Source organism: Carcharodon carcharias, chromosome 30 (assembly GCF_017639515.1).
Source record: "Carcharodon carcharias isolate sCarCar2 chromosome 30, sCarCar2.pri, whole genome shotgun sequence".
In the NCBI taxonomy this organism is placed as follows: Eukaryota; Metazoa; Chordata; class Chondrichthyes; order Lamniformes; family Lamnidae; genus Carcharodon; species Carcharodon carcharias.
Window position 1 is genome coordinate 13,676,799 of NC_054496.1, and position 12,660 is coordinate 13,689,458.

At 41.6% G+C, this 12,660-nt stretch overlaps 1 protein-coding gene across 3 annotated transcripts in view; it reads left to right on the plus strand.

Moving 5' to 3' along the window:
* The window catches only part of nfixb (nuclear factor I/Xb), a 376,050-nt gene that overhangs the window by 52,515 nt on the left and 310,875 nt on the right, over window positions 1-12,660 (plus strand). For 2 of the 3 annotated variants that reach the window (XM_041177033.1, XM_041177034.1), the window contains exon 4: window positions 3,719-4,250. In XM_041177033.1, coding sequence (XP_041032967.1) covers window positions 3,719-4,250 — 532 coding nt within the window. Of the gene's footprint in view, window positions 1-3,103; window positions 3,427-3,718; window positions 4,251-12,660 lie in introns of those variants that run through there. The other variant, XM_041177035.1, reaches the window with a different exon arrangement.

Genomic DNA, 12,660 nt, shown 5'->3' on the forward strand with positions numbered 1-12,660 from the left:
TTGAGTTTCTCCATTATCCCCTTGACTTATAAACTTTCCCCTTCCTCTCCCCCCCTCCATAAATATAAATATAGCCATTTCTCTCAGAGACTGTAAAAAATACAATTGAGTTAAACCTTTAAAGACAGCAGTCCCTGAATTAAATGTCTTGGCAGTTTCCTTTGAATTTTTACTGTTGTTTGAATTAAGCTTCTTCAAAATGTTTCATTTCTGATTTTTTTGCCACTGTCTATTGCAAGCTATTCTGAGACAAAGCAGGTTGCTAGATGGTAGAATATACATGTATGAAATGGGTACAAATATTGGCAAGTGTGATGAATAATATTTTCACTTCAAGAATATATTTATACAAGTGCCTTGTATTATATATAAAATTTATGTTCAGATATTTATAGACAGTTAATACATATCCATACACAATATATAATGTACCTGGATATTGTGTGTGTATGTTTAAAAATATGCATCCAACAAGAGATGTACATATATATTATTTATGTGTTTTATATATAAGGTGTTTATATATATCTACAAGATATTTCTAAACTATAAATATGATACTTTTACTTGAAAAATTTATTTGGAAAATTGATAATTTTTGGGGGTGACAGCGAGATTCTGTTTTAAGAAGGGAAACTTGTTTTTAATTAATTAATCTCAGTCGTTATTGTTTATGCTCACAATCCTTTGTTATCAGACCCGACAGGGTATATGTGTAATGCGGTTTATTTGTTTTGAAGTTAATTTTGGGCTGCATTTAAAAAAAAAAATTATAACAGAAATCGATTTGTCAAAATAGAATGGAACAGTTTAAATTTTCAACTAATTGGATGGACATAAAAAATAGTTGGAAAATAAAACAGACACACACCCACCCAAGAGGAATGCATTGGGGGTAAATGAGCTGGTTTTACTAATTGGAGCCCTAGCATTGCAACACCCCTATGAGCAAGCTTAGCCTTGCACCAGTTGTATCCCGAGGTGTCTGCGTTGTGTAAAAAATGTTGTGCAGCAAAAAAGGGACTGTAGAAATATGGAAGTGGGAGGAGGAGAGGTTATGGGAATGGAATTGAGGGTAGAGCCCACTTGAGCCGATCTGTAAAGCTGCTTTTAAAAAGTAGTTGGAGCCAATGTCAAGTGGGCAATTGGTTTTAAAAATTAAGTGCTTTGAATAGGAATGCACGGAGAGGGTGCAGGTATATTAGAGCGTGTTTTTTTTTTCTTTGTGTTATGCATACCTCAGTCGCAGAACACTAAACAATTATTTTATGTGTAAATGAGGCCTTGTGCCAACATAAATACAGTCAAGGCCACTCTGGGATTAAGTCCGATAAATTTAGCGCATTGCCTGCCACCCCCACACACACACACACACACACACACACACACACACACTCTGTCCGTGGACAGGTTTAACTCTGAAGCCTTGCGCACAGTTAACACGCGTAGGTTAATCGAGCTACACACTGTTAGCAAGATTTAAAACAATGTAAGCTTTCAGCCGTTTTACACCTGTCCTGCACTTGGGAAGAACAGAGAAACAGGGGAAGGGCTCAGTCTTGGAGCTTTCACCCATTATTTTTTTTTTGTGTGTGTTTCATGGGATAAAGTGGTTTTCAAAGCCGGCACGGGTTCTGTGTGAGGTGTCGCATCCCTGAAATCGAACCCAGTTAAAAATGATAAAACACACACTCACATACACACAGACCTAAAACGTGTCTGCACTTTTGAAAATTTTTATTTCCCTTGATGTTTCTTTTTTGCCTTCGTACACACAAAACAAAAATTCCCCGAGGGTAAGGAAAGAAAAGAATTCAGCAAAAAAAAAAGCTTCGAGGATATTGATTTAAACGACAGAATTTTTTTTCCAAATTGAAGCGTCTTTTACTCCCCCCCCTCCTTTGCTCGAACTCCAACCACCCTTGGTGTAAGCTGCAACAAAGCAAAACTTTCATAGGTTAACTGAGAGAGAGAGAGAGAGAGAAAATAAAATTGCTAATGCTGGAAATATAAAGCAGGTACCTGTAAAGGGGAAAAGGCAGGTTCACATTGTGGGCGTAGTAGACTATTTGTCAAAACTGGAGTTTTTTTAAGTCAGCAATAACCGGGTTAGTTGATAGGTTAACTTTTCTTTTAACTTTGTAGCGACAGTCTGTTAAAATGAAAATGTAACTGGTGTTGACCTACTTCCAGGCTGGACGATAAGGCTGGCATTGGGCCCTGAGAGTGTGGAGCGGGGCTTTGAAAAAAAATCAGAAACAAAAATTGAGTGATAGTTAGGAGTTTTCTCCGAGTGACAGCTTCTGAGAGAGGAAAGCGAGCGATATTTTTGAACGTTTCTAGATTATGAAAGCCTCCAAATCCCTCATTTCATTTTGCACATTTTGTTTTGCCAAACCATTTTTATGAACAAGTGCGATAAAAGGATGGGAAAGTATGTTAATCTCAGGAGCAACAGTAGCAGCAAGTGGCAGCTAATGCATGAATGTTGCAAAGCCAGGTCTGCGCTCGAAGGACTTGACGGTGACCATCTGATCTTTTTCTTGTTCTTTTTGTTAATTTGTTCTCTCCCCCCCACCCCCACCACCTCCACCACCACCCCTGCCAAAATCACCACCACCATCTATTTAGAAACAAGTTGCTTCGTTCAGAGGAAGGGGCATGTTTTTTTTTAAAAAAAGGATGAAATTAAATTGTTCGTTAATCTGCTCTTTCATATTAAGGGGAACAGCTGGTTAAGGTCTAGTGGGACTGTGTGTGTTTTTAATGTTGTGTGATGCCCCCAACCTGCCATGCTACAGAGAGAGAGAGAGAGAAAAAAATGAAAAATTCATAAATGCTGGACTTTGCTTATTCATTGCATATGAAGCAGCCGATTTGGCAAATTACATTCTATCTCCGACTGCACAGTCCCTCTTTAGGAGCGTCGATTGGCTGCCTTGTAGGCGTGACTTTGCCAAATAGGTGGGCCTTATGCTGGCAAAAGCTCAAGCAAATGGTTGGGGATTGTGTGGGGAAAGAGAGAGCGAGCGAGCGAGAGAGAGAGAGAGAGAGAGAGAGAGAGAAAGGGAGGGAGAGAGAGAGAGAGAGAGAGAGAGAGAGAGAGAAAGAAAGCTGCAGTCTTCTCTGCCAGCGGTCTCTTATACTCGCTCCAACACGGCAATCCGTCCCTCCATTGCTACCATCGCCTGTTCCAAATAGGCCAGAGGAGCCCTGCTATCAGACGAACTTTTTTTTTTGGCAAAGGCTGTATTTGCATGATTAAGTCCTTTTTTTTAAATATATAAAGCCGTTTGCTGGAAGTGTCACATTTTGTGCGTGTGTGTGTGTGTGTGTGTGTGTGTGAGAGGCAGAATACCCATTCACCCGCATTGGGTACAGTCATTGAACGCAGAGCAGTTCTCAGCGTAATGAGAGTTCGAAATGGTAACTATTTAAAAAATGCCTGCACAGACGCAATGGAACTGTATTTTACGACTGTGTGTGTATCTGTATGTGTGTGTGTGTCTGTGTGTGTGTGTGTCAGTGTGTATGTGTCTATATGTGTCTGTGTCTGCGTGTGTTTGTGCGCGTGTGTTTTGCAAAGCTACCGTGATTTTTAAAATTTAAAAATTTATTTTTTAACTCATTTTTCCAATTGTTTCGTAATGGTATTGATTCCCATTTCTCCTTTGTTTCCTTCTCTTCCCTCACACCCCCTCCTCTCTCCCGCCAACAGGATGAATTTCATCCCTTTATCGAAGCACTTCTCCCGCATGTCCGTGCTTTCTCCTACACATGGTTCAACCTGCAGGCTCGCAAGCGCAAGTACTTCAAGAAGCATGAGAAACGTATGTCCAAGGATGAAGAGAGGGTGGTCAAGGATGAGCTCCTTGGAGAGAAGCCTGAAATCAAACAGAAGTGGGCGTCTCGGCTCTTGGCAAAACTGCGGAAAGATATCCGGCCTGAATTCCGGGAGGATTTCGTGCTGACCATCACCGGCAAGAAGGCTCCTTGCTGCGTCCTTTCTAACCCTGACCAGAAAGGCAAGATTCGGCGGATCGACTGCTTGAGGCAGGCAGACAAGGTCTGGAGGTTAGACCTGGTAATGGTCATATTGTTCAAAGGGACTCCCTTAGAAAGTACTGATGGTGAGCGCCTGGTCAAATCACCTCAGTGCAGTAACCAAGGCCTGTGCGTCCAGCCACACCACATTGGAGTTTCTGTAAAGGAACTTGACTTGTATTTGGCCTATTTTGTACACAACCCAGGTAAGTTGCCCATTTGCTTAATTGTTTACATCTCTTGCTCTGTCTCACGGGCCCTTGTTTGCATTCGATCGATTTGTAGAGTGGTAGCGCTGTGTTTGAACGGTTTCCACTTTAAATTTCCCTGCGTAGAGAGACAACATTCGAATAACTCAGGACTAGACGCACACGCAAAGAGAAGAAAATTTGCCGCCTTGTTAAAAAATTGCTTAAATTTAATCGTGAAAGCCAAGAGAACAATATTAAAATGTCCCCTTTCGTCCTGGACATTGAGCATTGTATTTAACCCATTGTGTGGGTGCTTTGATCTATAAATAAAGGATAAAATTCCTATATTTGCTTTATATAGGAATATTCTTCACATAACTTATCATTTTGAAAAAAAAACTGCATTTGATAAAACAAATTTGTTTCAGGTAAATATCATTCGGCACAGGGTCAATTACAAAAGAAATAATTTTAAAAAACTTAACAAATTAAATTCAAATTGAATCCAAGAAGCATAAATCTTTACACTGAGTGCAGCAAACAGATGCCCAATATAGCCCCTTTATTAAAAAAAATAATTAAAATGTCACAGTAAAGCCAATGGGAGGACTGGGGGACTCAAAAACTATTCTTATTATTAAATTAAATTTAGGCAGCAGAAGGCTCTTTAGGTTATTTTTTCGTCCCATTCCCAAAGTGGCAACTCTGTCATCTTCCCTTTGTATCTATAATGCCATCTGAACACACAGACAGGACCTGCCTTTTATTTCTTGTCACCCACCCCTCCCCCGCACCGCCCCCCCCCCACCCCCCCCCACCCCCCTCCCCACCACCAATCCTCCATCCCCAAATCTTACCACCCATGCCTTCCTCCAAAGCTTGCCCAGTAATTCACTGGCCTGTCAGTTATCAACCCTCAGCCTCTGCAGCCGGGGCCGAGAATGTGACTGACTGAGCCAAGCTGATGCTTCCAAAATGTAGGCCTCTTAAATCGAGCCAACTATCACTTGCGACATCTTGGTTTGAGCCGAGGAGCCAAGCTCTCTGGGTGAATTATGGTGAGGAGGCAGGTATTCTGATATCTAGGCTCAGAGCCTAAAATGAAATCTCACACTCACAAACAGAATTCAGATGTGAATGTGGCACTAATGTGACCACAGGCCGCTGGGAGATACAAAGAGTGCCACGGTGAACGAAGATGAGTAAATGTTTGGTTTGCATCCCATAATGGTGAGGTGTGCATTGTCCAATTCTGTGCTGCGTCTCATCCCTAATGCGACATGAATTCTTACTGTTGTGTTTCATGTCACTTGGTTGTGAGGGTGCATGTGCAAACTTACCCCCACTGGGCATGTTCCACAACTTGTAATGGGCACTGGGAATTTAAAAGAAGCAGATGTATTTTTACACACATATTTGCATGTGAGAACGGAAAGAATAATTTGACAACTTAGCTGCCAAGCGACTGGCAAAATTCTGTATGTCCTTTAAAGAAATGTCAAATATGATCTCATTTTTAGCTATGCATTGTGACATCTCTTTGAGATAAGTGTGTTGGGCAGCTGTTTTAAAATTTGTAAAGTTCTGAATGTTATATAATTGGACATCACAATGATTGGATCATGTCTTAAATTGGCGCAAGTATTTTTTTGGAACAGAGAAGTTAGCTGCAGGTGGGCAGTGTTGGAGGTTGTGGATGTGCATGAGAATTGAATGCAGAGAGTTCAGATTTATTCTGAAACTCCCAAACCCTCATTGAGTAACCTTGGTAAGTAATCCTTGATTCTCCCTTTAAAGACCAGTGCCCTGTTAACTCATTCAAGCAATGGAAACAGGGTAAGCTCTAACCGGGCTCGAGCACAATCGCACTGTTGAAATGAGACAGTGCCAAGTCCTGCCTGGCAATACAATGCGGGCACAGCTAAAATGCCACCTTCATTTTTAACGAGAAAATTCTCGCACACTACCCGCTCTTCCACCCCCTCAACCACCCCTTACCCTCCCCTCATCCAAACACTGATTTGTGCAGGTGGTAATTATTTGAAAAGCCTTAATAGTGCTCACCAGGTTAATATGATAACTGGGGTTGTATCCTTTGTAAGAATATGTCCCTGAACACCAGTCTTCGGCTGTAAAGGTTAGTGTGAAAGAATCGTTCAGAGAGAAAGAAATGTTCCACATGTCTTGTATTTTTTGAAAAAAAAAGTTGTGGGAGAAGGTACAACAAATGGTCTTTTTTCTCTGTGTCAATCTCCGCTTCATTGGCAATCGGTCAGGTCACAGATAGACTGCAACTCACAGTAGATGGAACCACGTCACCATTAGATAAAGAATGAAGATCAAAAATATAAGTCCCATTTTATTCGCATGCACATTGGCGTGATTGGGAGATCAAGCTAACAAGCATTTCATGCCCAGTTGGTATCCTGTCCCATTGATATTATCTTGTTCAAAAAAAAAATGTTTAATGATTTGAGTTTGATGTTTTCCACTGCAGTATTCAAATCAATTTAAAAAATAATACTTCACTTTAAATATCAATCCATTCAAGTTTTTAAAAGGATAACCAAATGATACATGAAGTAATTATAACTCCTTATCACATGAAAAGGGCTCAGAATACTTCAGACAATTACAAATTTTTTGAGTGCATTAAATTTCTCTGTATATTCAGTGTAAATGTATATATCTGAGTTTTATACAACCTGAATTATGAGTGCCTGTTGATATATATTGTTTAGGATGTTGAGTGTACGTGTCTGCAAAGCACTTCGCTAGTTAGATCTGACCCGCCATTTTCACTTCACTAAAGCTGTTACTAAAATGGCGTGACTGTGCATTATTCTCCAAATAGGACCGATATGGAGCAGCAGTAGCTTCATGAAGCTTGTGGCAACAGTTGAGGGGGAAAAAAAAAAGCAGACACCAAGTGCAATTTTTCAGCTTTCTTTTAACTCTGTCCTAGTGACACTCTGGCCGCACACAGAATTTGTAACACCGGCCTGCTTCTTGCTGGAAGCTGGACTTGTTAGCAATGATTTTGTTTTCACTGCTTGGAGAGGGATGGAGTTCATGTCTGTGCACCATGCCAGTGGTGCTATTATAGTGTTTGTCCCTGAATGCTTCAGATTTTTTTTCCCCTGTTACCTATTTAGCTCCTTGTCTCTCTGACTCTCCTCATCTTCAGCAGTGGCCTGTACCAGTGGCCTTGGCCCTTTAGCTGGTTTTCCCAATTTGCCAGGGTAATAAATGGGATATTAACACAGAGCTGGCTATTCAGCATTTTCTTCAATTTTGTCGTGGAGTTAGGTATGTAGAAGGCAGACGAGCAATGAAACAATGATACGTATCTTTTCCTATAACACACAAGAAACAAGAAAGAGATGTGGCGATAGAGCATTTCACATCTCTGAAATGTTTCAATGCGCTTTGCATTACAGTAACTTACTTTAAGTGCAGTGACTGGGCAGAAAGAAGAATATATACCTTATATGCCCATGGGCAACACAGGATGAAGGCCAAACAATTCAAAAATAAGGGGTATAATTGACAGACTGAATCACTGAAAGTGTTGATCAGCTTTCAACATGATGAAAAACCAACACCTTAACAAGACAGACTGAGGTGTTGAAGAGTTAAATCGAGAGATTTGGACTGCTAGGCTCCATGGCTCTACGTAAAAATATTAAAATATGATATGATTTTTGATCTTTTTATTAGCATTAGCAGTTGAAGGCTATTGTTGGTTTGGTTCACTGTCTTGCATTCAACGATGAAACTGTGGAATGCCAAGATGGAGAACTGGCCACCTTAGATGAATCCATCACCCACACCCCCATCCACTCACTTTACCTCCACCCCTCACAAAATAAAGCAAAGGGAACAGCTTTTATTTTTCCTGAATAAGGCTTGAGTAAAACTTACCATTAATTATTGGAATGAATAACTGCAGTGGCCAAAGAAGGAATAAAGGAGGAATTGTGGGTTTGTCTCTGAGTTGTGGCCCTTTTATCTACGGATGACTTTTCTCGCCAGTGGACGCTGGCTGTGCCGTTGCTTTCTCCCTGTATATTAATACCGTTCCGTGTACACTGATAGTTGAACCCGCGTTCTAATGCCTCACACTCCGAAACCCTCCAGCCTGCGGGGCTCATTGGCAAAGGGAAGATTGCAACATCTGTTCACTGTCCTCAAAAATCAAAAATCTCATCATTAAATAAACTGAAAACGAAACGATTTTTTAAAATTTATTTAGAAATTTTATTTCCCACTCACATTTTGTACCTGGGTCCTGTTTTATATATATATTATATATAATATATAAAACATTAATGTGTATATTTATATCTCTCTATTGATAACTAAATGTAATAAATATATATAATATATAATATATATATATATATTTATAGCATATTTAGCTTCCCCATTGAAGGATAGAAAATCCTTCAATGTCTTGTCATCTGAAATGGTGTCAATGAGTGGAACAATGTTTGCTTTGGATTTACTGACATTTTAGGCTGGCCATGTTGTGAGACATTTACTTGGCACACTGGGTGTCGCTCAAGATGTCGGAGAGTCTCGGCACTGGGCCTTGATGCCACACCATCACACAAGGTGCTTTTGCAGTGAAACTGTTGAGGGCAGGGAGGTTCTGAGGAGAGTTTCAACAGGTTTGAAACCAGTCTGCGCTCATCGCTTGAGGGTTTATGGCGCTAGTGTGATGCTGAGCCACGTAAAGCAGTACATGGCAGGTTCAATTCCTGAGGTAGATGAATTGAATCAGGGAGCAGTAGGGGGCATCACAGATCGCCTCAATGCCCCTAAGTTACACAAGGGGAAACAGCCCAATGATGCTCCAGTGACCCCACTGCCACCTTTTGAAGATGCGTTGTAAGTAGACTCAACTGTCATGCCTCGCAGGTGCAATTGCCCACCTGATGCTTACTCTCCAAATCCACAGGTTCAGAATGGACGTTCAAGCAAAGTGCTCGTGGGTGGGCGATTTCCATGAAATTGTACCCCAGGATGAGTAAGTCTCTATGGCTTGAAATTGAGCAGGGATAGAGGTGGTGGTGGGATCGGGTAAGGGGAATCTTGTGGAATGGCGACCAAGTTCAGGACTAGGCCTGGCAAAGAACAATTTCTTATTAACCCATTGAGGGTTAGCCAGTTGTGCTCCATACTGAGAGGCCTCCGTGTTAGGAGGACCAAGGATAGACAACATGTACCCTCCGTGCCAACATTTGGATTGCTTAACTGAATTTACATCGTTTTCAGGGTGTAAGTCAGCACCTACCATCAGGGATATGGACTGTCTTGGGACCTTCAAATTCCATTCCATAATGCTGGGTAACCTCTATGGTTTCTGTGATCCTGTTCGGTATTTCACAGGCTCTCTTTTATTGATTCAGTCAAAGAGGATGCAGGTCTCATCCAAAATGCTGCCAGCTTAATTTAACTCCCTCCTGTGTTCATAAAGGAAGCACTTCCACCTACATAACACCTTATTCCCTAGCTTAATTGTCCTGAAGGACTTTGCACAATGGTGTTTATTTGCAGTGGCCCTCAGTTTATGTAGGCAGATGTGCCAGTCAAAACTGTGTCAGCAACATTTGGCCAATTATAATCAAATGGGTGACAAGATTTTAAACAAAAACAAAAACAAAAATACCTGGAAAAACTCAGCAGGTCTGGCAACCTCGGTGGTGAGGAGAACAGTTGACATTTCGAGTCCTCAAGGTTTTAGCCTTGCTTGTGGAAGGGGTGTTGGTCAAGACAGTGGGAGAACTGCTCCTCTTTGAATAGGTCATCACGGAAGCCCACCTGCAAAGGCAGGCGGAACCTCAGTTGGACTTCACATCCATAGTCCGGAACCTCCAACAACGCAGCACTCCCTCAGCTCTGGAACCTCAGCCTAGATTAGTGGGACTCTGACCCCCCCAACCTGCTGAGTCAGAGGCAAGGGGGCTAACCAATTGATCCAAGTCCAGTCTAAATAATAAATGAAACTGGACAGGAAAAGAAGCTCTGATCTTCGTCAGTCAAGACTGGAGTTTATTCCAGAAAGAAAAAGGCAATCCAACTTAAGCATGCAGCAACATGGTCAGACCGAGGCATCTGTTGAACCCCCTGCTGGTTATTCTACATTCCAGCTGGATATTATAGAAAGAATGCAAGCTATCCAAATTGGATAACTGATCAAAGGTTGCTGCAGCATTGATGTTCTGTCACTAGATGCCACTAGTAGTTTTGGCATTGCAAAGGACAGATGGAACACCATCTAGCCATCAATTGTTGTTCTCCCTTGTTACTGCTTGACACCAATGTTAGACTCTGAATAACATGCATCCTTCAGACAACACCATCAAAAACCGATCATCTGGTGATTCATTCCCTTGCCGCTTTGCGCCAACTTGCTGTGACACTTGCCTATATAACAACAGTGAGTCCACTTCAAATAGGAAACTCTCGGTTGGGGAGCATTTAGAAAACCCTGAGGATCTGACAAAGTGCTGTTTAAATGGAGGTTCCTCTTTCTTGACTTCTAGATGAGGAGTTTGAATCCTTAAAACATGTGGTTTTAGAGTCTAGATCATGTTCACTGTTAATTCTCAAATTTTAAAGCAAGAGGTTCCTGTCCAACTTTCTGGCGGGGGTGGGGGGGTGGGGGGGGGGGGGGGGGGGGGGGGGGGGGGGTGGTGGTGGTGGTGGTGGGGGGGGTGGGGGGGTGTTGGGGGGGGGGTGCAGCTCTATTTTTATCTGTAGCATATTTTATGAAATGGTGCATAACACTTGACTATAAGTGTATTAGGGATGTCAAGTGTCGCCATATCAGATGTCACATTTCATAGTATTGATGGTCTGTTCACTCTGGACAATATGTTGATCAACACATTAGACCAGGGGCTGCGAACCTTTTTCTCGTCATGGGCCATTCGGTCATAGACAAAATCAGTCATGGGCCACACACACACACACACACACACACACACACACACACAGCATGGTCCTTGATTCTGGGGGAAGCCCTGCCGCTGGCCTTAGTGGTCTTACTGCGGCCTGGATGAAGTTGAGCAACGGGTTGGATCAGGCCCGCAGCTGTAGATTCCCCGCCCCTGCCTTAGATCCTCCAGCAACAATTCACTTGGAACTTGAGCCTATGGATTGATCTAATACTAGAAGACTGCTCAAACTTAATGGCACACAGACAAAGTATTTGAATCTGCAGTGTATTTTGGCACACACCTTTAAACCGGGGCTGGTCGGCACTATAATTGGGTTATCTCACTTGAACATACACTGGATAATTACCTTCCTATTTCAGATACTTACCTTGACTCAGACGTTTGTTTATTTACAACATAATCACTTGTGCACAATGATATTATGAGCAACCTCCTTCCTCCAGTTTCTTCTCCTTCCCCTGTCCCCCCACCTTCTCGTTTAAAAACCAGAATCTTTAGCTAAATACTTTATGAAAACAGTTTCCCTTTTTAAAAAAAAAACGCCCGGAAAATCTCAATGTTTTGAGAGTGCCAATATGTTAAGCGAGTGTAACAAAGGCAGGAAGCCTTGTAGGGTGATAGTACTCACAGCCTAACAGCCTATCTTCATCAAATATAGATGTTATTGAAAATTAACCTCTCTTTCCTTTCAATCCTCTCCTTCCTTGTCAGGATTTGTGCTAAGTGGCTACTCCAATGGGATGGGAGAGGTCAGAAACTAGAATAGACTAAATCTCAGAATTTTATGAGTCTTTGAAGGGAAGTAGTGGGAAATTACACCTTCCAGCATATATTCTTAGCTAAGCCTATAAAAAAGATGAGTGCTGCTTTTGGCTGCATTGGATAACTAATATTTAAAAAAAAACTAGTGCAGTACCATGATTTTGGGACAAAAAATTAATTGCTTTGACTAAGAATGGTGGGTGAAGGACTAAGGTTTAATGGATAACACTAGGACTGAAAAGAATGGGGGAAGACAACAGGATGAATCAAGAAGGCCCAGGGACCAACATCAACAGGTTTCACTGTCTTAAGAAGAAAAGTAAGACCTTGGTTTCTAAAGGAAGAATAAAAATTTTGTAGAACTTTTGGAGAAGCAAGGAGTTAAAATTGATTTTTCTTAGTCCTGCGTCATAGCAATAGAATTCACCCCAGGGAGGGCACTGTTGGTAGAACACATTCTGGCATTGATGCCTTCATTGTAAGTCTTCAATCTTCTCTCACTCTTCAAACCCCAGGGAGGTCAATAGTGTGATAGGGTTTCAGCTACAGAAAACAAAATAGTGGCAGGACTGTTGGAGATTCTTGTCCGAGAATCTCATTAGTGTAGGAAAGGTCTCTGACTCCATGTTACCTTATGCTTTTAATACAGTATTTAGTGAGTGTGACTGTGTTTTTACTCAAGGTTATAGCCTGCG